Genomic DNA, 24,286 nt, shown 5'->3' with positions numbered 1-24,286 from the left:
AGTGGCACTGCTATGGGCACCCGCATGGCCCCACAATATGCCAATATTTTTACGGCCGACCTGGAACAACGTTTCCTCAGCTCTCGTCCACTCACGCCCCTTCTCTACCTACGCTACGTTGACGATATCATCATCCGGACCCACGAGAAGGAGACTCTGGAAAAATTCCACCACGATTTCAACAGCTTCCATCCCATCATCAACCTCAGCCTGGACCAGTCTACATGGGAGGTCCACTTCCTAGACACCACGATGCAAATAAGTGATGGTCACATTAACATCACCCTATACAGAAAACCTACCGACCGGTATGCCTACCTTCATGCCTCTAGCTTCCATCCTGGGCACATCACACGACCCATTGTCTACAGCCAAGCACTGAGGTACAACCACATCCGCTCTAACACCTCAGACAGAGACCAACACCTACAAAATCTCCACCAAGCATTCTCAAAACTACAATACCCGCACGAGGAAATAAGGAAACAGATCAACAGAGCCAGACGTGTACCCAGAAGCCTCCTACTGCAAGATAAACCCAAGAAAGAAACCAACAGGACTCCACTAGCCATCACATACAGTCCCCAGCTAAAACCCCTCCACCGCATCATCAGGGATCTACAACCCATCCTGGACAATGATACCACACTTTCACAGGCCTTGGGTACCAGACCAGTCCTTGCCCACAGACAACCTGCCAACCTGAAACATTCTCACCAATAACTGCACACCGCACCATAGTAACTCTAGCTCAGGAACCAATCCATGCAACAAACCTCGATGCCAACTCTGCCCACATATCTACACCAGCAACACCATCACAGGACCTAACCAGATCAGCCACACCATCACCGGTTCATTCACCTGCACGTCCACCAATGTAATATACGCCATCATATGCCAACAATGCCCCTCTGCTATGTACATTGGCCAAACTGGACAGTCTCTACGGAAAAGGATAAATGGACACAAATCAGATATTAGGAATGGCAATATACAAAAACCTGTAGGAGAACACTTCAACCTCCCTGGCCACACTATAGCAGACCTTAAGGTGGCCATCCTGCAGCAAAAAAACTTCAGGAGCAGACTTCAAAGAGAAACTGCTGAGCTTCAGTTCATCTGCAAATTTGACACCATCAGCTCAGGATTAAACAAAGACTGTGAATGGCTTGCCAATTACAAAACCAGTTTCTCCTCCCTTGGTTTTCACACCTCAACTGCTAGAATAGGGCCCTCGTCCTCCCTGATTGAACTAACCTTGTTATCTCTAGCTTGCTGTTATCTCTCTTCTAAACTGTTCAGTTTAGAAGAGAGATAACTGAGGTCTATAAAAACAGGAATGGTGTGGTGAAAGTGAATAAGTATAATTTACACTTCCACATAGCACAAGAACCAGGGGGTCACAAATGAAATTAACAGACAGTAGGTTTAAAACAAATGTAAGGAAAGTACTTCACATCATGCACAAACATGTGAAACTTGTTGCCAGCGGATTTCGTGAAGGCCAAAAATATAACTAGGTTCAAGAAAGAATTAGATAATTTCACAGAGGATATGTTCTTGATGGTTTTTAACCAAGATGGTTCACTCCCTCTGAACCATCTTGCACCAGCCACTGTCAGAAGACAGGATACTGGGCTAGATGGGCCTTTGGTCTGATCCAGTACAGCCATTCTTATATTCTTAGTACACTAAAAACCTGATTCTTATGCACCAAAATCCCAATAGAAATCTGGAATGAATGGTAGCGGCAATCTAAGAAGAGGCTCAAGTGAAAATTGGGATTGAATATCCTCAGACAGTCAATATAAAAATTCACTTTTATTCCATACCTCATATCAGTGATCCAAGAGAAGGCATTGTACAGGCCACTCACAGGATCACACATGGTCTTAGTAGGGATTGCCTATAAGTGTGCCTTGCATGCAGCAAAAGCGCACACTACTTTCTATATTCCCTCAGATTTATTCCAACTGATAGCCATGCCTTTTGGTCTGCACACAGAACCACTCAAGGCTCTGCCCACTTCTAGCACACAGAGGAAGAGTAGCAGCTTCACGGAGGCTTTTCTCCATGTCTCTCACAATGTGAATAGCTTATGGGAGAGTAAAGGAGCATCTTATACTTCCTTACTCCTCTGTGCTGGTAAACTTAGGGTAAACCAAGATACTTCCTTCCCTTAGGCTTTTTCACACATTCTGAAGAAACAGAAAGAACCTAAAGGCAAACAGGGGAAGGAAATAAGGGAATGCTGCAGAAGTAAAAACTAAATAAGTTTATTATAAAAACCTCTTAAGAGATTCTAAGACTTGTATAGGAATGATTTAATAATTAGACTTATAACAATTTTTTCCTGTGATCTTCAAGTAGCCAAGATACAGGGAGAGTTTTCAAAGATAAAGCAAAAAATGAAGGTGCAAGAGGAAGTTTTTGATCTATTTCCTTAAAGAAAGAAGTTTTAAATGCAGGGCATTACCTCAAGCAGCTCCAGGAACTAAGCTTTATAGACCTTCCCTCCTCTAATTTAATATTTGTGTGACCAATAGAGAAAGGCACTACAAGCTCAGACGACAACAATGTGTTATTGACACCCAGCTACATCCCAAGTAGAAGAGGTATCTGGATACAATTTGAACTTGAAGTTTTGTGATATCGGAATTGTGTGCTTAGCAATATATGTATATTACACACCACTCACGCACATGCACACACTTAATGGGCAGGGGTCAAGACTAAATACAGCTTAATTCCTAGAGATACATCTGCGTAATATCCTGAATTTAAGATTCAAACTAGAAATTCAGTCTTCCACTAGTGCCTTATTTACACAGGTAGAATGTGTGTATTTCAGTGTTTGCAGCAGTACTCAGCTCAACAGGACCTCGATCCTGACTGGGGTTTCTGGGCAACAAGTAAAAAATTAAAATTAAAAAATAAATAGCAATAGCAGCCCATGTATTTTCTGCAAAGATCTCAGTGAGTACTGTATTACTGATGGAAAGCTTGGAGAGGAAATGATAATTATTAATGTGAGCTGCCCTCATACATAAATACACAAAAGAAAAGATCCAATAGATAAATATAGGTATTACACTCTTCAAATGCTAGCAGTTGGACAACACAACTCAACAACTATTTTGGGATTGTTGATGCTTTTACACAATGAAGCCTCTATACATCAAGGAAAAAATGGTGAACATATGAATAAGGATTAGTGCTGCAAACAGATTGAACAAATCTAGGTATAAGCAGATTATTTAATTACTACCTTTGCTCTTACATAGCACATCCCATCTGAGATCTTCAAATACTTTACAAACATTGCCGAATTATAGCTCAACACTTTTGTGAGGTAAAGAAGCATTATCCCTATTTTACAGTTAGCGAAATGGAGAGAGATACCAAATGACTTAAGATCACACAATAAGTCTGCAGCAGAGTCAGGAAGAAAGCCATATATCATTCTCCCTTCTATGTGAAGAACAGCTAAGTAGAGTAGCTGCAATTAAAATAAATACTAGAGAAGTCTGCTAGAATTCTTTTGATACCCCCTTCTAAACTTGCCTAAAGTGGCATCATATAAAACATCCATTTAAAAACCCTACAGGTTTCTATAAAAATAAAAGGTTTTCATTTTATTTAAAAAAACATCAAGAATGTTATTTAAGAAATGCAGAGGTTCACATTTTAGGTTTTATTTAAAAAAACCTCTAGAAACTGCACTTTGCGCAAATCATGCTACTTAATTTGTAAGAGTTTTGCACTACTTTAGTGTCTCCTCTTACCTCCCAAGCTTGTGGCTTTTTTAATTATGCAAATCAGATCCAAATAAAATTCAAGGCAGAAAAAGTAATCAATACAGATGTGAGCATTATGTTGATTTGGGTATTTAAGAAAACTGATATTAATACAATGTAAACAGAGCTTTGAAGCAAATATTGTCATATTACTATTCATACTTCATTTATTATTTTGTCAGTGTAAATATAAAAACACCTGTAAGCTACATCTGCAGCTATTGTAATTTTTAGAGTACTTACACTCATAAGCTTTTGTTCACCTTACATATCTGATATGAAACCATGTCAATTTTGGTCAGAACTTACACTTATTTTTATTCAAAATATCTGTATGCAAATTTATTTTACTAGGGTTGGCCTCTGATCTCTGTGACTATGCAACACCCTGTTGACTTCAATGGGAGCTCATGTGGGCATGAAAGCTTATCCAAACAGAGTTTGACTCCAACTATTGTGCTCTATCCATTGGATCACTCTACCCAACCCTACGAAATTTTTACAAAACACAGTAAACCTCAAGTAATACAGAACATGAATTAACGAATTAAAACAAACTCTACTGCATCATGCAATTAGCACTAGTATAGGCCTTAAAACTTTGGTTAAAATACACGTCATCTGTGCCCCAGAATTCTTGAGTTGTTTTTGCTCTATCCCTGTTTTTCAATTCAGTGAAGCCCACAAAAGTTGCAACCTTTTTGTAAATTAAGACTTTCGGGAAAAATTCCAGCTTTTAAATTTTTGAATTATACTTTATACTTACATAATACCCTTAAGCCCATAGATTTCAAAACACTTTACAAATATTTAATAGCTCACAACTCCATGTCAGTATTTTAATATGTATTTTACAGACGGCTAATATGAGGGACAGACAAGGGTCTTGTTCACATCACACAATAGAACAAGATTCCTGATTTTTAGTCCTCTAAATCCAGGTACTAGATAATTTACAATGCCTAATCAAAATATGTATTGGGTTTTGATAAGAGGTTACTTTTGAAAGCATTATAGGAGAAAAGTCGTCATTTTTTCCCACACAGAAAACGGAGGATTATATGCCAAACAAGGATTTACTGAGAGATTATGATCACTGAACAGATGTCCTTCATAATGCCAAGGAACTAGTTATATTAATACTCCATAGAAAACAAAGCTGAAAACAGGTATGATCATCACCTACACATAACTTCCAGTATCTTTTACAATAAATGAACTTTTTGAGATAGCCCAGCGACTAAAAGCCAATTCCTGAACTTTGGTAATAGGTTTATATATTAATGTATTGACAACAGCATTTTCTCATGAACAATTAAACATTGTCAATAAAAGTGTTCCCATTTTAAAACACCAACAATAAATTTCCTGTTGGGAGAGATTGTGACATAGGACACATTTCTAAGAATGTGTGAAATATGCCAGACTGAAACATAGTTAAAAAGTTGATCAAGCAAATCAAAGTAAATAATCTTAAAATAAATAGACTTACCTTTGAGCCATCCAAGCTGATTATCCTATACACATTTCTTGTGCTGTCATAGAAGTAGGACACAGTAACAGCATGCTTGCTGGTGGGAACCCAGTTCTTCTTAGTGTTTGGGTCAATCTGGAAGACATGAGCTCGGGTGCTGAAGATGGGTTGTTCCCTGAAGGACAGAAAGTAAAAGTGATGAATCTGGTTTGGACATAGCATGGTTTTTTGCCTTAGTGACCCGACAATTCTGACCATCGGGATGTACACATTTTGCTTTGCATGAATAATTTTCCTCCACAAAAATTGTTATGTGAAGTGGGATACAGCAGTTTTAAGTGCATTCACACACAGAGAAGAGCAAGATTTTTAAAACAAAACCAGTGGTCAGCCGTAGAGTCAGATAAAAAAGGATCACAATAGATATCTAAATATAGATTCACCACTGATCCACTACCACCTCAGCTCCCACCCTCCATCTGTCTATCCCTTTAAACACTAGCAGCAGGGCCGCGTGAAACTTCCACCTTGCACCCCCCACACAGCTAACCCCACTCCCCCACGGCAGCTAACTCAGCTCCCCCCCCGCAGCAGCTACCCCCACCACGACAGCTAACCCCTCTCCCCCCCCGCAGCAGCTACCCCCCCCAACGCGACAGATAACCCCTCTCCCCCCCGCCACGGCAGCTAACCCTTCCCGGGGAGGGAGACTTCCCCCCTCACCCCCTTGCCACAGCAGCTAACCCTGCCTGGGGAGACTTCCCCCCTCTCCCCTCCGCCACGGCAGCTGACCCTGCCTGGGGAGACCTCCCCCCGCAGAAGCTAAACCTGCCTAGGTAGCCCACCCCAGCTCACCTTGGCTCCGCCTCCTCCACTGAGCATGCTGGCGCTGCTCTAATTCTCCTCCCCGCCCAGGCTTGTGGCGCTGATTGGAGGAGACTTAGAGCTGGACTGTGTGCTCAGCGGAGGAGGCAGAGTGGAGGTAAGCTGGGGCGGGGAGCTATTCCCCTGTGAGCACCCCCCTCATTACTGCGGGTAGCCCTCCCCGCCCCCCCCCCCAGCTCACCTCCACTCCATCTCCTCGCCTGAGGGGACTTTTAAGCGCCCCCAACCACTAGGCGCCCTAGGCAGACGCCTAGTTTGCCTAAATGGTTGCACCGGCCCTGACTAGCTGTCGTTAATACCAGTGTAATTACATCTCAGTACACTGAGCATTGCAGAGTGCATGGACTTCAAATCCTCCTTTTCCTTAAACTTTTTAATACTCTGATTATTCAATAATGGTCTGTCATCTGAAACTGAACTGGCCTCCTCGATTTAATTAAGCTACAGATGACATTCACTGGTGATAGGAACATGTGTTGTGAGACCCTCATCCTTTATTACTTGAATGTTCTAACAGAACCATGTAATTAGCCAATGGCAGCACAGTTCCAAGTGAAGTCTGGGGAGAACATGAGACAGATCAGTACAGGATAGCAGTCCTCCATACAGACACCATGGCATCCACACTATTAAGTCATCCCTTCCCCAGGATTCATGAGGTTGGAAGGCTGTTTTCCCTGACCAAAATACAGCAGCTGAACTCAGAAGCTAAAAGTCATCTTCCCCATCATTGGTCCTCATATCATCCCTTCCTTCTGAAATCATTTCACTTACTCCACTTGTCTAGCATATTATGTTTAAACTCCTGGCCCTCATTCAATACCTGACACAAAATTTGCTGCATCTACACCTAAACCGAATATAATAGAATTTTGCAATGGCACAAATCCAGTTCTCTCCAGTGTCCAAAAATTTAAAACCTATAAAAACAAATTTTACAAATCTTTATAAACAGCTATTTGGGAAAGATCCATTTTGGGATGAGGAAAAATACTTCGGCATCATAAATCCAACCTTTAGGTATACTGATAACTACTATAAGAACAGCAGGCCAAATACCCCATAGGAGCACTGTTCCTATTAAATTCTATCAAAATGGAGGATTTTTCCCCCCCAATATATCATGAGTCAGTATCCTGGTATGTAAACCGTAGGTATTTACTGTTAAGTATGAAGCAGTGCCTATCAAGTTTCCTTGCACCATTTGTAATACTTTCTGTAAATTAAAGCAAGACTGCTCTTTCCATCTTGTACATTGTAAAGCTGTCTGTTCACCAGAAGAGAGGAAGTTTAAAAAAAACCCTTAAGTTATACAACACATTAATCCATGCAAGAACGAAATAGTAGCTAAACATAGCAGTAAACAGTACAGCCCTATTTGGTTAAGCTAGTTGTGACAAACAATTTTGCCCAGATATCCTGCTGATTAGAATCTCTTGCAGCATCTAAAATGAAAAACTAGCCTTCTCAGAAAGATCAAAAACTCGAACCATGCCCCTGTTTTCTGCTGGCATGCTTAATTTTTAGATATACCCCTTGCACATTCCATTTTGTATAACTTTTGGTATGTGTTAATAAATCCAGTATTACATTAGAATAAATCTTTGCTTCCAAAAACAAATGGAAACTATTAAAATATTTTTAAGGGGAAAACGTTATAGAATCTTAATTAGTCATTCAACATTAAAACCTTTTAAAAGTTCCAGTAAAATAAAGTATTTTGTATTCATCTACAGTAGCATTAAAGCATAAAGTACATAACATAGGAGCTACTTACATTTATATTTACTGAGGGCATGGCTACACTTGCAGATGTAGAGGGCTGTGAGTTAAACCCGTGTTCAGAGAGCGCAGTAGGGAAAGCGCTGCAGTCTGTCCACACTGACAGCTGTTTGTGCACTGGTGTGGCCACATTCGTGGCACTTGCAGCAGCATTGGGAGCAGTGCAATATGGGCAGCTATCCCAGCATTCAAGTGACTGCAACATGCTTTTCAAATGGGAGTGCGGAGTGGGGTGAAGTGTGACAGTGAGTGTGTTATGTGTATGTGAAGGGGGAGAGAGTGGATTTTTGGGGGGCTGAGAGCAGGTCAGCACGCTGTCTTGTAAGTTCAGACAGCAGACAGACCCTGTCTCTCTCTCTCTCTCTCTCTCTCTCTCTCTCTCTCACACACACACACACACACACACACACACACACACACCATTTCACATTAATCTGTCTTGGAGCAGAGAAGCAGCCAGCTGTCAGAAACGGAGCTTTCAAATGGCATATCAGCATTCCTACAGCGAGTTCAAAACAATGAGAAGAGTGGCCACTTGACTTAAGGGGATTATGGGACCTTTCTGAAGGCTGATCGCAGTGCAGTAACAACACCTCGTTCACACTGACGCTGGGGTGCTCCAGCGGGGGCACAGCAAACGTTATTCCACTCGCCGAGGTGGAGTACCAGCAGCAGTGTAGCCACGGAGTCAGAGGGCTCTACATGCCTTGGCAGTGTGGACGGGGAGTGAGCTAGTGTGCCTGGGGCTCCTTCATTGCGCTGTAACTGGAAAGTGTAGCCAAGCCCTAAGACATTCAGATACAATCAGTGGCTAACAAGTTTTAGTACTTGCCTCTAAAAACTGTATACAAGAGCTGTGGCTTAAGCTGGTTAAATATCTCTGCTGAGAGCTTTCTTCCAGTAACAGTGTAGGCCATGCTGCCCTATCTTTCTTTCTAACTTGGAAATAATTATGGTTAAAATAGTAATGAGTAACATTCTACCTATGAGGTGATGAAGAATGTGTGTTTTAGCTACCAAAACACACAAATGCAGTTTTGGCACCAGTATTCAGTGTGTTAAGCAACTGATTTCGAGGCTTTTCTGCACATCAGTGACATTCTATGTACGCTCACAGAATTCACTGATGGTTTACTGGATCCATCGATGGTTAACATTTTAGAAAGACTGAAAAACATCCTATCTTCTACCTAGGTGTAGGCCCACACATACAAACTACATGAAACCTGAACAAGGTTAGTTTTGGCATTTATGTATATCAAACTGTTGTACTATCATTAATCAGAACCTCTTAGAGAGCATTTTTGTAGTCATATAGCTGAAAAGCAACTTATGTGCAATAGAGATGAAGTATTTTCTATAAGTTCACAGCTAAATAACTCCCCACCCCCCAAGTCATTGCATTGTTACATATGACAGCAGAAGTGAGTAACCGCCATTGTTAAATATAGATCGGCACGGGTTTCAATTTTAACTCAATGAGTTCTGAAACCTCTAAAATTTTGAAACAAAAAGTTAAAAAGCTACATGCTTGTTTGCATGGATTGCTTTGAGGGAAGAATGGAAGACCTTTTTCTATAAAGAAAAGGTCTATAAGAACATTTTCCTATTTTCTGCTTGCTACTGCCTCTTACTACTACTCCACTATTATGAAGATGCTTTCTGTACTCATTAAAATGCAAAAACCAGGAGTAAGGCAAGAGCTAGCTAATAATTATTAAGAACATTAATTCTTTTCCAGAAAAATCTTGACAATGAGCAATGGAAAGTGGAATTCTAAAGAAGTGAGACAGTATCCGAATTTAAATTAAATTTAAATTCATCTGCATGTGGCAGACACATCTAGGCTAATCTGCTATCCTTAATTCACTTTATAGTGCTCAGATATTCCAATGGTTTCTACAGACTCACAAACTTAGGCCTGGTCTACACCTAAACTAGCTACATTACTCAAGGTGTTAAGTGAGCCTAAGCTCCAGAGCAGACACTTCTGGGGGTACGTCTACGCTATGGGATTATTCCGATTTTACATAAACCGGTTTATAAAACAGATTGTATAAAGTCGAGTGCACGCGGCCACACTAACCACATTAATTCGGCGGTGTGCATCCATGGTCCGAACTAGCGTCGATTTCCGGAGCGTGGCACTGTGGGTAGCTATTCCATAGCTATCCCATAGTTCCCGCAGTCTCCCCCGCCCCTTAAAATTCTGGGTTGAGAGCCCATTGGCTGATGGGGCAAAAATCATTGTCGCGGGTGGTTTGGGTAAATGTCGTCACTCATTCCTTCCTCCGGGAAAGCAACAGCAGATAATCATTTCACACTCTTTTTCCTTGGATTGCCCTGGCAGACGCCATAGCATGGCAACCATGGAGCCCGTTCAGCCTTTTTTTTTTTTTTTTTTTTTTTAAAAAAAACAGTCACCGTATGTGTACTGGATGCCGCGGACAGAGGCGATACTCCAGTGCTACACAGCAGCATTCATTTGCTTTTGCATGATAGCAGAGACAGTTACCAGTCGTTCTGTGCCGTCTGCTGCCAGTGTAATTTGGCAATGAGATGACGGTTATCTGTCTTTCTGTACTGTCCGCTGCTATCGTGGGTGCCCCTGGCTGAGATCGGCCAAGGGCGCAAAAGCAAAACTGGGAATGACTCCCCGAGTCAATCCCTCCTTTATGGTTTCTAAAACTAGAGTCAGTCCTGCCTAGAATATGGGGCAAGTGTACTAGAGAACTAGTGTATCAGAGAGCACAGCTGCTCCGTGTCAGATCCCGCAAAAATCATGAGCTACATGCCATTCATGGGGGGGTGCCCCTGCAACAAGCCCACCCGTTGCTTCCCTTCTCCCCCAACCTTCCTGGGCTACCGTGGCAGTGACCCCCCCATTTGCGTCATGAAGTTATAAAGAATGCAGGAATAAGAAACAGTGACTTGTTAGTGAGATAAAATGAGAAGGAGGCAGCCTCCAGGTGCTATGACAGTCCAGGCAGGACATTAAGCGGTGCGGAGGAGAGGAGCCCAGCATCCCGCTGCTATGATAGTCCAGGCAGTACAGAAACTTTTCTTTACACAGGAAAGGGAGGGGGCTGATGGAGCTAAGCCCCCAGTTGCTATGATGAGGACGGTTACCAGCCGTTCTGTCCCATCTACTGGGAATGACCAGGAATCATTCCTATTTTTACCCGGGCGCCCCCGGCCGACCTCACCTGAGGCAAGCCAGGAGCACTCACGGGCTGATGGTGACAATGGATATCAGTCATATTGTACCGTCTCCCACCAGGGAGGGGAGAGGAGCAGATACTGCTCTTCACTGCTGCAGCATCGCGTCAACCAGCAGCATTCAGTAGACACAGGGTGACACTGAAAGAAGTCAAGAAACAATTTCTTTCTCTTTTCTTTCACGTGGGGGGGGGGGCGGTAAATTGACGATCTATTCCCTGAACCACGCCGGACAATGTGTTTGAACCTACAGGCACTGGGAGCTCAGCCAAGGATGCTAATACTTTTCGGAGACTGCTGGGGACTGTGGGATAGCTGGAGTCCTCAGTACCCCCCTCCATGAGCGTCCATTTGAATCTCTGGCTTCCCATAACGCTTGTCACGCAGCACTGTGTAGCCTGGAGATTTTTTTTTTCAAACACTTTGGCATTTCGACTTCTGTAGGAGCTCTGATAGAACAGATTTGTTTCCCCATACAGCGATCAGATCCAGTATCTCCTGTACGGTCCATGCTGGAGCTCTTTTTGGATTTGGGACTGCATCGCCACCCGTGCTGATCAGAGCTCCACGCTGGACAAACAGGAAATGAAAATCAAAATTTCGTGGGGCTTTTCCTGTTTACCTGGCCACTGCATCCGAGTTCAGATTGCTGTCCAGAGCGGTCACAGTCGTGCACTGTGGGATACCGCCCAGAGGCCAATACCGTCAATTTGCGGCCACAATAAACCCTAATCCGATATGGTAATACCGATTTTAGCGCTACTCCTCTCGTTGGGGAGGAGTACAGAAACCGATTTAAAGATCCCTTTATATCGATATAAAGGGCCTCGTAGTGTGGACGGGTACAGCGTTAAATTGGTTTAACGTTGCTAAAATCAGTTTAAACGCGTAGTGTAGACCAGGCCTGGGTCAACAGACGTATTCTTCTGTCTTCCTAGCTACCATCTCATGAAGAGGTGGATTTACTACAGCGAAAGAAAAAACCTTCCATCACTGTAGTAAGTGTCTACACTACAGCTTGTTCTACCACTACAGTTAGGTCAACATAAGGCAGCTTATGTCTACCTATGTGTCTACACCAGGGTTTCTCAAACTTCATTGCACCGCGACCCCCTTCTGACAACAAAAAATTACTATAAGACCCCCGGAATGGAGACCGATGCCTGAGACACCCACCCTGGAGGGCACCGAAGCTTGAGGGCTTCAGCCCAAGGCAGTAGGGCTTGGACTCTGGCTTCAGCCCCGGGCCCCAGCAAGTTTAACAGCAGCCTTGGTGACCCCAATAAAATGGGGCTGCAGCCCACTTTGGGGTCCTGACCCAGTTTGAGAACCACTGGTCTACACTACCTCTGTGCCCTACTACACCAACATCATAACTCCACCTCCCCGAGAGGTGTAGAGTTTACATTTGTGTAGTTAGGATGATGCAGTGTCTGTTACATCAGCTATTGGCTCTCCAGTCACCCTGCAGCCAGGTCTCCACTCCAAGCCAGGCTGCCACCCAGGCTCTTGGCTTGGGCTGCTGCCTGGGCTCCCCACAAGGAGCTCTGCTGTCCCAAGGACCCTGGCTCCCTGCTGGGAGCACAGCAACTGATTGGACTCCAGGAGCAGATCTCCCTGCTGGAGGTGAGAAGTCCCAGGTGGCTGTCCCTTACCCTGACTCTTGGCTAGGAATGGGGAGGTGAGAAGCTCCGGGCGGAAGCTGGGCTCCCAGTGGGGAGCTGGGAGCCCTGGTTCTCAGCCTTCCCTCAACACTGCCTCTCTTCAGTTGGTGGAAGCGCTTCTGGTGAGGACACTCACCGCCAACAGAAGGTGGGTAGTGTGGATAATACCCACTGCAGTAATTACTGCGGTTGGTGTAAGTTAACCTAATATAGGTTGACTTAAGATTGTAGTGTAGATGTGCCCTAAGACACTACAGCAGCACCAGCTGTAGGGCCATAGCTGTGCCACTGTAGCATCTGTAGTGTAAACAAGCCCTTTACTTATTGCAGTGCCTACACATTAATAGACCAGGATTTTTAACATGATGTTTATATATATATATATATATATATATATAGGGTGACCAGAAAGCAACTGTGGAAAAAAATGGGACGGGGGTGGGGGGCAATAGACACATATATAAGAAAGAGTCCCCCAAAACAGGACATCTGGTCACCCTACATATACTGGAAGAATATCTACTGGTTGTTTCCAGGCTTCAATTATAGATGGGTTGGTCCCATCTATTCTTAATTTCAAAGTAGCTGAGAACGTTTGCATGAAGGCTCCCTCTCAGCTATAGTTCCATTTCGAGCCTTGTCAAAAATTCTGCCCCAGAAAATATAGACTAGTTAATATAAGCACATAAAACCTGGTCTATACCGAAACTGGTAAATACTTCTAGACAAAAAGCCCAAATTTACAGGTTGGAAAACTATAATCCCTTTTCTGTTTATTATCTCTAACAGTGTGCATGAGTCTGTCACACATAGTCCCCCCAAAAAAGTTAGAAATAGGTCTATTGCTATAGGAAAACAATGGGGAAATAGTCTCCCCAACTCACTCACAGACTCTTAGCTTTCCTACCTCAAAGAGAATTAAGACCATCTACAAATTTTATTAATATGCAATTTGTCTCCATCTCCAGAATATTAAAGGTGTTAAAGGCCAGGCTTAACACCCCACTAGACTGACCTCCTCCCAAGTTGATAAATTACCACTTTTACTGTTTATAGGCTTTCAGCCAATTTTCTATCACTGTGACAATTCTCATACTCACACTATGTTAAGTTAGTTTTGACAAGCCAAATTTGGGACACCAAGAAACAATTTACTACAATCCAGGTTTTACCTCTGTCATTTGCCACTGATCCATGAGTGCTGAAATTGTAACTATCAATGTAATTAAATGTCTGTGGCATAACTAGAAAGAACAATGTTATTAATTAAGCTGGAATTTGGCTAAGACATCAGAGAGAAAACCCTATTCTTACAAAGACTAGCATGGAGATTTTAGTCAAGACCTCATTTGAGCTGAATATGAGGGAAGAGTGCCATCTACTGAAACAGCAACACTCTTTGTAACACACAGGCTTTCCTTTGGCATTTTCCAACCAATGAATGGGTCCAATCCTGCCTACTATACATGATTGGATAATGTCATAGTACACAACGGTATTGTTGAAAGCCATATATATCCTGTAATTTCTTAGACCTCTCAAATCTTATTATGCCTTAAAAGTGTGCAACATCAGAAATGGATCAGGTATTAGTCTATATTTGCTGAGTAGTAATACCATTTGGAGCCTAAGGGTTTGTCTTGAACGGAACAGATAGCTTGAGTTAGTACACCTGAGTTAGCATGCATTCAACTGAAAGTACCCACGCAGTGATCTGATCGGCAGAGAAACTGGGTTAGCAGCTGATGAGTTTTAACCTAAGCTGCTGCATCCCCACTATGTTACTAGCTTGAGCTTCAGTAGCTCAGGAGCGTCAATCCATACCCCCTAGCTGGTGCTTGAAACACCATTTAAAATAGAGATTTGTGTCTGGATGAGGTGGGCAAGGGGCAAAACTCAAGTTATACCTCAAGCTAACACTGTAGTGAAGACAAACCCAATGACTTCCAGGCTCCTAAATCACCTAGGCACTTCAAAAAATTTACACCACGTGTTTCTTAATTAGTTGAAGAAGTTGCTGTTGTTGTCATGCAAAAGTGATCTATACCTATTAAATCTGGCATAATTTTAGAAACCTTCAGGTTTATGTGATGCCAGCTCAGTTGCTACCTGAATTTTGAAGCATATAACTAGATAAAACAAAGTTAAATTATTTGCTGCCCAGTGAAGTAATTATGTCAGGAACTTTATGAACTAGCTGGAGGTTGTTGCTAGCCCAAAAGTGTGGAAAAACATACATATGGGGATGCAATTCATTGTAAAATGCACGAATTCTTGGAATGCTAGCCATATGTATAAACCAGTATCCCGCAGAACTGTGGACACCAGAAACAACTTTGGTTAAATTAAGTAGATGAATTTCATTTTGAAATTAGGATGTTTCTAATCCTAGGTTTGTTTTCTTTGAGTTTAGAATAGCTCAAAATCCCCTGAACTTTTTGATACTACAAATAATAGAGAATATGTTCTTTTTCAAGTGACAAATTTTGTGAGAATTCAATGCTCAAAAGGTGTCAAATGCACAACTCTGGGGACTGAGGTCCTCCTATACCAAAGGGTAGGCAACCTATGGCACATGTGCCAAAGGCGGCATGCAAGCTGATTTTCAGTGGCACTCACACTGCCCAGTTCTTGGCCACCGCTCCAGGGGGCTCTGCATTTTAATTTCATTTTAAATGAAGCTTCTTAAGCATTTTAAAAACCTTATTTACTTACATACAACAATAGTTTAGTTATATATATTACAGACTTATAGAAAGAGACCTTCTAAACGTTAAAATGTATTACTGGCATGCGAAACCTTAAATCAGAGTGAATAAATGAAGACTCGGCACACCACTTCTGAAAGGTTGCAGACCTGTCTTATACTCACAAAACAGATGTAGAAAGGGCAGACTCAGGGGCAATGCTCCATCAATGAAACTTAATCATGACTTGGAGGGGTCTAGCAGTAAGAGGCTATTCACTCTCCATGCCCCTTCAATCCTTGGCCTCTTCTGCAATTGCCAACGAGGATGCAAATAGATGGATGGAGTTGTGGTATTACATTGTGGGACACGTACAAGTGTCCACTAGAAATTGAACTGAGACCGTGAAAATTTATTTCCGATAAACAAGTGAACAGCCATCCTATAGCAACAATTGTTTACTATTAGGGAAGGCTGTATTTCAACTTCAAATATTACTACTTGCATTTTGGCAGAACTTATGCCACTGACAGCACACATACATATACACAAAACTTAAAGCAGCTATCTATGGATATATAAAAAGACAACAACATTTTGAAAAAGCTAGCACAAACACTAATCACTTTCTTTCGAGCCACTAGGTCAGTGAGAATCCAAGCATAGACAACCAGCTCTAAAAACAATTCACTGAATTTTTGGAAAGCACTTCTTACTCTATTTCTAGATAACGCTGCACTAGTACCTATCATCTGATATTGCTGAGTATAATTGCTATTAAAAACAATATTACATAGGGTTAGGGTCTTGTTATTTTACAACCTTTATGGAAGCAACTACAATATACAGAGACATTCTCTGTACAGGAAAAAGGAGGTATTTGAAGATAACAGATATTAATCATAAGTATTAAGATTCATTACACTATCTGAAAGCTTACTGGAGGCTAATATATCCGGTCTATTAAATTACAGAAAAAGCTAACAGATTTTGCTTTTCACACTACATACACCAAGTAAAGTGTCAGAACTTTGAATCCAATATAGTCCTGCTTTTTTAGCTAGGTAGCCATATTAATCCTATTTCTGCAATCCATCACTTAATAAAAATCTGGAAGCTATAATCACAATCAAACATTTACTGCAAAGATTTTCTATACCATCGATTGACTGACAAGAGTTTTGTCCTAAGTAGTTTTACACTTTAATTCTCACAGCTATTCAATCTGAAATGGTGTTTGGCATGCAAATCTTCAAACTTGTTGACTGTCAGTAATTTAAAGAGAAAGATGGTGTCTATAAAAGCTGAAAAGATAATTGAGAAAAAAAAAATTTCTGACAGAAATTTCTCATTCACAAGCAGTTTTTAAAAGTGCACTCTAATTCTATAAGGGTTTCAATGACTCATGTTTTGTTTTAATTTAAAAGTTTGATTATAAGAGAGGAGTGCCACAATATGTTGTCTTGATTAATTTCCTAGATTATGTAGACTATACTTTCCCATACATCATCACCTAGTTGTATAGGTCTTCTAGTAGTTGAAGTTTTATCACTAAGAAAGTTGGAATATAACTAAAATGAAAAACTGAAAATATTCACAAGAGATGGGCAGTGATATGAGGGAGAAGTTGGCAATCTTGGATAGTTTTATGAAAGTTAAGAAACCAAAACGTTTCCATTTAACAGGCATATAAAAATTCCTGTGTGTGTATTAATCATTAATAAGAGAAGCCTCAACAGTTGCTTTTTGATGATGGGTAATCACAGACAGGAGATTTAGCTGATGTGCTGTACTTTAAGCACTAAACAGCCGTCAGGCCTGCTGGTTTAATCAGCTTTAGCTGGCTCCAGTGCTTTCCTGCGCCAGCTATAAGTCATGGTTTAGCTTAATAACGTATTTTAAAATAATAAATCTAAACATGCTATCTCAAAAGCTTTTACTTTAGCAGAAACTCAGATAACTACCATTACCTCTCTTTTATAAAGGGCAAATTCAAAATTATTAAGAAGAGTCCATCTATCCCCCAACCCCCATTCTATCGTCTTCCTTGTCCTGTAAATTTGTTATTGGCGCCTCACCTACTCCTGCACTGTGAATTTGCTTTCAGTTTCAACCACTTTCTTCCTCCCCATCTGTTCTGTGCCATTGGCTCATGCCTGAATTAAAAAGTATACAGGGATCTGAGTAGAACAGGGGAGCAATTTAAAAGAAAACAAATATGTAGCACGATACAAAAACAGCTGAGAGGCCTATCCTCCAATGAAAATACAGGTCAGACTTGGTCTATATTTGAATTCTTGAAAAAAAAAATCCCCATTTTGACAATTCCCTTAGACGAAAAGTAACTTTAAAATATCTGAATTTATTGGGAAAAAAAACTTCTGACTTTGAAAGGGCCTAAATTTTGCCGAATGTTTGTAGGATTGATTATGTATATATATTTAATGGTTAAATTACCTGGGCTAAAGAAAATACTTGTGTACAGTGCAGGTCCTGTTAGCAGTTGTGGGAAGGCTTTGAAAGAATACACTTTAACTGGAAAAACTGGACCTGAAAGGTAACTGGTAAGATAGGAGGAAGAGTCCTTGGAAAGTAGGTCCCAGTTAAAAGGGATCATCATCACTCGTTTGAACAATAAAGGAGGATCGTGTGTGTTGAGCCAGTAGTAATCCCTAACATACGACTACTCAAAATTGGTTCTTAACTAAAGTTAGCAATTGGCAGTGACATCAATTGATTGTTAAAAGGCAAAAAAGGAGAGATATGGTCTTAAGGGGTTAATTACTAGTACCTGCTAACCAAGCTAGAGCCAGCCAACCTGGGTTTAAGCCCCACTGGGTCTAGTCCTTATGTAAGTATGTGATCACTTCTTATAAATGTTTGTTACTATACAGGTGTAGTAATTGCTTAGTATTTAGGCATTTGGACATGTTTAGAGCAACTTTAGAAATACCATTTGGCCTTTATTAAATCCAAAGGAATGTATGGTTACATTAATGACTTATTCCATATAAACAATTACATCAATACATTTCCAACAGCCTCCTTCCTATTTATGTAGGCTAACTGAGTTATCTAAGTTGTCCGACTAAAAACCAAATTGTATGACTACATGGAACCACGAGGTGAACTGGTCTGATATCATCTACATATTGCTGACATGCATCCGTGTTACACAGCTCTACCTATCCTTTACCACAGACAACGACACCACTACCACCACTACCACCACATTGAATTAGATCAGCTCTTGGATAAAGAGCAGCTGGCTGAAGTTGAATCAAGCAACACAAAGGTGATGCAGATGGGCAAAAGAGGAAAGTATTTTGAAGAGCTTGAGGCTATGAGCAAGTCTCGGTTGACTGAAGATACACACCCACAATTGGTCAATTTATTCCTGTAATCTAGGTCAGAGTAATCTTTGATTCTTTGCTAACAATGAACTCTCGCATACCAGCACCCACAAGTATTCTACCACCCTTGCTTGGCTAGAACACTCTGTCCCATTCTGGTGGGCAAAGACCTAGTCTCAGTTATTCACACTTCAATCACCTTTCATCTAGATTACAGAAATGTAATATGCCTCAGCATAAAGCTTCAGCATTTAGGAAACTAATTAGTTCAGAACTCTGCAGCACATCTCCTCAGCAAAGGAGGCTACCACAAACATATCAAATCTGTCCTCCGCTACTGGCTTCCAAGAGAAGTTGAAGGTCTTACCTGAAAAGCATTCCATTGCTTGGGCTCAGGATACAAAGAAGATCGTCTAAAGCTCTGGAATGCAGACCATGGTCGACAGCTACGCTCCTCCGGCACAATGAAACTCTTAAAAAAAGTAAAGCTCATCTGTGCATGAGATGGACCTTTATCCAAGGAGGTCCACAACTGCAGAATGAACTTCCACAGGAACTGAGGAACATCAAAACCTCAACACTTTCTGCTCCAAGTAGAAGACGCACTTCTTTGACCTTGTCTTCTCTAATGAACATATAACAACAGCTATATTTATATTAAAACGAGCCACTACTAAAATAAGACACTCCACTACACATTTCTCTCCCTCTGGGGAATGGATGAGAGAACACACACGACAATGTGCAGTTGTGCTGCTTTATGCACTACAGGAAGGTGTTTAGATACGACAATGAGCGCTATATAAAAACTGATGTAGAACAGAATTAAAGTCCATTTAACACAGCAATACAACCACTACAGTACTTGTCTGGCCTAGTTAACAAAATGAATGAAAATTCAGTATGCCATATAAACTTTAAAATGTTAGAATAGTTATTCTTATTTGCCACAGGGACAAAACCTGTGAGGGAGCCTTCAATTCAATGCTAAAACCACTTGCATGATCAAACCCTATGGATAAAACAGTAGGTAGCACTAGGAATCTAAGGGGATCCAAAAATCCCAGAAGCTGCAACAAAGATATTGTCCTTCTATTTGTCATCACTTTAAAATATTTTTAATGACCCTTTATCAGCTTAGTCAGAGATATGAGCCAGGAAGATGACCCCATGAGCAACATTTTGAATGGACTGGAAGGCGCAGCATGGCTGGCATTAAAGCCAGACAGCGAGAGATTTGTTGACTCTCGTCTCATGTTGAGTCTACTATAAAGTCTTGGCAGTCTGAGCAGAAAGGATTAAATCTTGGCATTATGGCAGAAGAAGTGGCAAGCCTCAGACAATGCCTGGATGTGTGCACTGGGAAGGCAGAGTAAAAAGGACACACAGATTATGGCACAGGGGTGAGGGGAATCCATTGTTTTATTTACAGTGAAGACAATCAAAAGCTTGGCTTTGATCATATTGAGCTTAAAATTATCAGCTGAATCAATGTCAGAAGCACATTAGAAATACAGGACTGGAGGGAGGGAAACTGTAATGACAAAGTCTCAGAAGTCTCCTTGTGGATGCTGAACTATTCGGATTGATAGAGATGCAGGGGAAAAGAGCAGGTGCTATTTCAGTGAGACATTGAGTTGTTCCTTTCCTACCAATCTTTGCAGAGGGTGCACGACACTAAATAGCCCACAGCAGAGAAGTACTGGCTTGCTCCTCTCTTGCTGAATGTCTTTCCAGAGAGGAGGAGTATTGTTGGAGTTGTAACCAGTGGCTGTAGTTTCAATAGTGCCAACTATATCAAGTTTCTTAATGAGAATTTCCAATTCCACTTGCCTGTTACCCAGACTTGTAGCACTTGTTTATAAGCAACTGAAAACTCTTTTCATGTTCTTTGTGGCATGCTGAGTAATTTTTTAATCAACTAGTCTCCTTAACACCCTTCCTTTGCACTGTTAATTTGAAGGACCTCCATGCTGCTTCTGCCAAGCTCCAGAGAAGACTCACCTATGAGCTGCAGACCATCCCATTCATACAGCCCCCCTCTCTTGGTGGATTGTGGCCTAATGTTCCACATAACTAAAACCTTTGGCTTCACACCATTCCCGCAACCCACATGCGGTATTTTCTACTTCTCTCAACTCATAATCCATAATTCCATAATCCATATAGTTCCAGTGATGCCATACCATTGGTTTCAACATGTATGATCAGTGTCAATTTACCAGACAACTGCATAGTCCCATCTAATCTTGCAGTTACATCTTGTATTTTTGCTGTTTTATTGTCCTTGTGTCCTTTCCTTGAATTCTCTGTTCATTTTGCTTAATACGGAGTCACCAATAATACTGCTTGCCTTCTTTGGATGGATGAAGAACCTCCTGCTAGCTGCTTACTTCATACCACAAGGTTATTTACCAGGTACAACCCCTGTAGCTTTCTGTTCCTCCAGAGACAGGCTCTTTAGCAATTTACTCATTGAGTGTTTGATAGTGATTCAATACTTCTAATCAGGTTGAAAGCTTCTTGGTTCTACTTTCCCCTTGGTCAAAAGTTGCCAATCTGAGTCTTTGGTTTCTATTCTCTCCATTTCCTTTATAGCAGTGGTCCCCAACGCGGTGCCCACGGGCACCATGGCGCCCGCCGGGGCATTTATGTGTGCCCGCCTAGTGCCCAGCAGGGAAGAGAAACCACGGCTCCAAGCCTGCCAGGGACAGAGAACTCCAGGGCTGCGGGTGCCAGTGTTCTCTGTCCTCACAGCTTCTCTCTGGATTCATATATTATGTAATATTAAATATGACTTTTTGTATTATTTAATGTACAAATACAAAATAAGCCTTGAAAAATTGTTGGGGCCCGCCACACTCTTCTGAAAACATGAGTGTGCTACTGACCACAAAAAGGTTGGGGACCACTGCTTTATAGCCAGTCTTTCCCCTTATATAGACTGTTGTGGACACAATTTCTGAATCCAGTTGTCCAAGAAGTCTTTTGTTTTCTCAAATGCTGCAGTGCTGAAACTTGCACTTCCAGACAATGCATCTTGTACAGGACTATGGCCACCAACTTGTACTTAATGTACCAAAAGTCTTGTCTGTCTTCTAGCAGAATGGACACAACAATATATCCAAGGCAGGTCACAGCAATTGTTCCCTTGTCCTCCATATCCACTACTTAGTGTGGAGCCATCCCTAAACAGAAGGAAGCACTCTCTCCAAACCTCTCCTGTTACAGCTCCCATTTACTTGGCAACCAGTTTGTATACTAGAGTTGACCACAATGCCCCTAAAGCAGATGGAATGTTGTCCAGGTTTGCTGAGGGAAGGCAGCTGTGCTTTATGGCTAGGGGTGGGAACGAAGTCAGAAACGGCTGCAAAAGGTGAATGGTGGTCAGCTTTCCAGCGCCGACTCACCCCCAAGGAAGTGAGGTCTGAAGGCTATAAAGATGCAAGCCTAGGCGTTGGAAGCCTCTTTTTCCACGCAGCAGGCAAGGCAACACCCACCCTCCCTCCCCTAGTGGCGGTCTTGGCATTCATTAGATAATTATTTAAATGCTGTTATTCTATTTGGAACTGTGCAAGATAAATAAAAATAGACCCTGCCCTGAAGAGCTAACAGTATATAAACAGAAACAGAATACAAGCTGCTCCTGGAAGCCACAGGTCATTAGTTTATATTCATTCTCATCCCCTCTTCACATACAAAATGTGAGCAGAGAGGGCACTGATTGACGTAGGTTAACATCTGTGGAGTAAGTGAATCTTGAAGAGGTATTTCAGTCGATGAATGTACATTCTATTGTTTGTGACAACATTGTTAGACCTATTGCGCTACAGTGTATTAGCCTGTTTAAACAGGGCCGGTGCAACCATTTAGGCAAACTAGGTGGCCACCTAGGGCGCCTAAAAGTCCCCTCAGGCGAGGAGGTGGAGTGGAGGTGAGCCGGGGTGCGGTGGGGAGGGCTATCCGCAGTAACGAGGGGGGGGGTGCGCACAGGGGAACAGCTCCCTGCCCAGCTTACCTCCACTCTGCCTCCTCCGCAGAGCACACAGCTCAGCTCTAAGTCTCCTCCAATCAGCGCTGCAATTTATGAATTGTATCTAATCAAGAATTTCATTCTCTATCAAAAGTTCTGGTAACATAACCATTTCCTCCCAAAAGACTTGTCCTCCCACTGTAGTGAGCTTCAGCCAGTCAGTCAGTCTCCCTACTCCACACAACAGCTCAGACTCATGAGGCTGTGCAGGGTGCAACTTGCGGATGCTGCTGTTGAGGTCTAAGTAGTATAGTAAGGCTGTTGGGGCCATCTGCCCCCAAATTTCTGGCCCCATAGAGAGGCTCAGCGTTTAGAGAGAGATTTACCTGTTAAAATGCAAACCACTGGGTTTTTTTTTTTGTTTTTTTTTTTTTAAGTAAGATGCATTCTAAATACAATATGAGCACAAGCTCCTTAAAACAGAGAACTGCAACAACATCATGGAGACAAAACCATTTACCAATATTTCCATATGTGATGACATTCTTGTGGGACATGTACATAATGCTGTTTGTCTTTTTGCATTCTGTAAAACCCATCTCTTACTTAGATACAATAATGGAGGGGAGAGGGGTTTAATCACATACACAATGGAAGGTGTCCGACAACCTAAATATCAGAGTGGCTGCTGCTCCCCCATAATAAAAACAGAAACTCTAGTTCTTTTTGAATGGTCCAACAAACTAAAAAAAAAATTTCACTCTCTGTTGCCCCAAAATATCCTGTGCCATTTCAGCTCTGTGTAATCACTTCTCCCAGAGTGCTATTAAAGAAAGGCAAGATCAACATTATGTTGAATATGGCAGTTTCATTGACTGCCGCTTTGACGGCCCATCTCACTGAATAGTTTCCCTTACTCTGTCTTTCCAGCCAACCATCATAAACATTCATCTTCCTTGTGTCATGTACCAAATGAGACCTCTGGGAGTAAGATGTCAACAAGGAGAAGGGTATGAACAAGGACAAGCATTAGGCTTCATGCAGCTCCTTTTTGGAATACCTTCATGAATGAATTACCATTAATAAATATTTAAGGAACATCTTAACTACTACTTTTTTAAAGATTTGTAAGTGCTTATTGATCTGGAGATCTTCCATTTATTTGCATACTATTACTTCTGAATTACCTCTTATTTTAATTTATTCTTTTGATTAAAATATAAAAATGGCTATGATCTTAAAGTGATGTTATAGCAATTAAATTTACAATCAGTAAAAATATCATCCAGCAGTCTAATCAAGTAAAAAGCAAATATTCTGGTCACCAAACAGCAGCAAAACCCCATCCCAATCAAAGCCTTGATACCCTTTGTTCTCACCAAAAGCCCTAACAAATTTTAAAAAGGGAAAGAAGAATTTTTTTATGCTGCGAGACCAGCCAACCAAGTT

At 41.6% G+C, this 24,286-nt stretch overlaps 1 protein-coding gene across 2 annotated transcripts in view; it reads right to left on the bottom strand.

Annotated features, from left to right (window-relative positions):
- The window catches only part of HOMER1 (homer scaffold protein 1), a 152,421-nt gene that overhangs the window by 104,165 nt on the left and 23,970 nt on the right, over positions 1-24,286 (bottom strand). For both annotated transcript variants that reach the window (XM_050947069.1, XM_050947068.1), the window contains exon 2: positions 5,293-5,449. Coding sequence is in view for 1 of the 2 variants with exons in the window: in XM_050947068.1 (XP_050803025.1) it covers positions 5,293-5,449 (157 nt within the window). In the remaining variant the exon portion in view is untranslated. The remainder of the gene's footprint in view (positions 1-5,292; positions 5,450-24,286) is intronic.

This window comes from Gopherus flavomarginatus, chromosome 3, assembly GCF_025201925.1.
Source record: "Gopherus flavomarginatus isolate rGopFla2 chromosome 3, rGopFla2.mat.asm, whole genome shotgun sequence".
Taxonomy (NCBI): Eukaryota; Metazoa; Chordata; order Testudines; family Testudinidae; genus Gopherus; species Gopherus flavomarginatus.
Note: the sequence above shows the minus strand (reverse complement) of the source record. Positions and strands in the feature narration are given on the sequence as shown.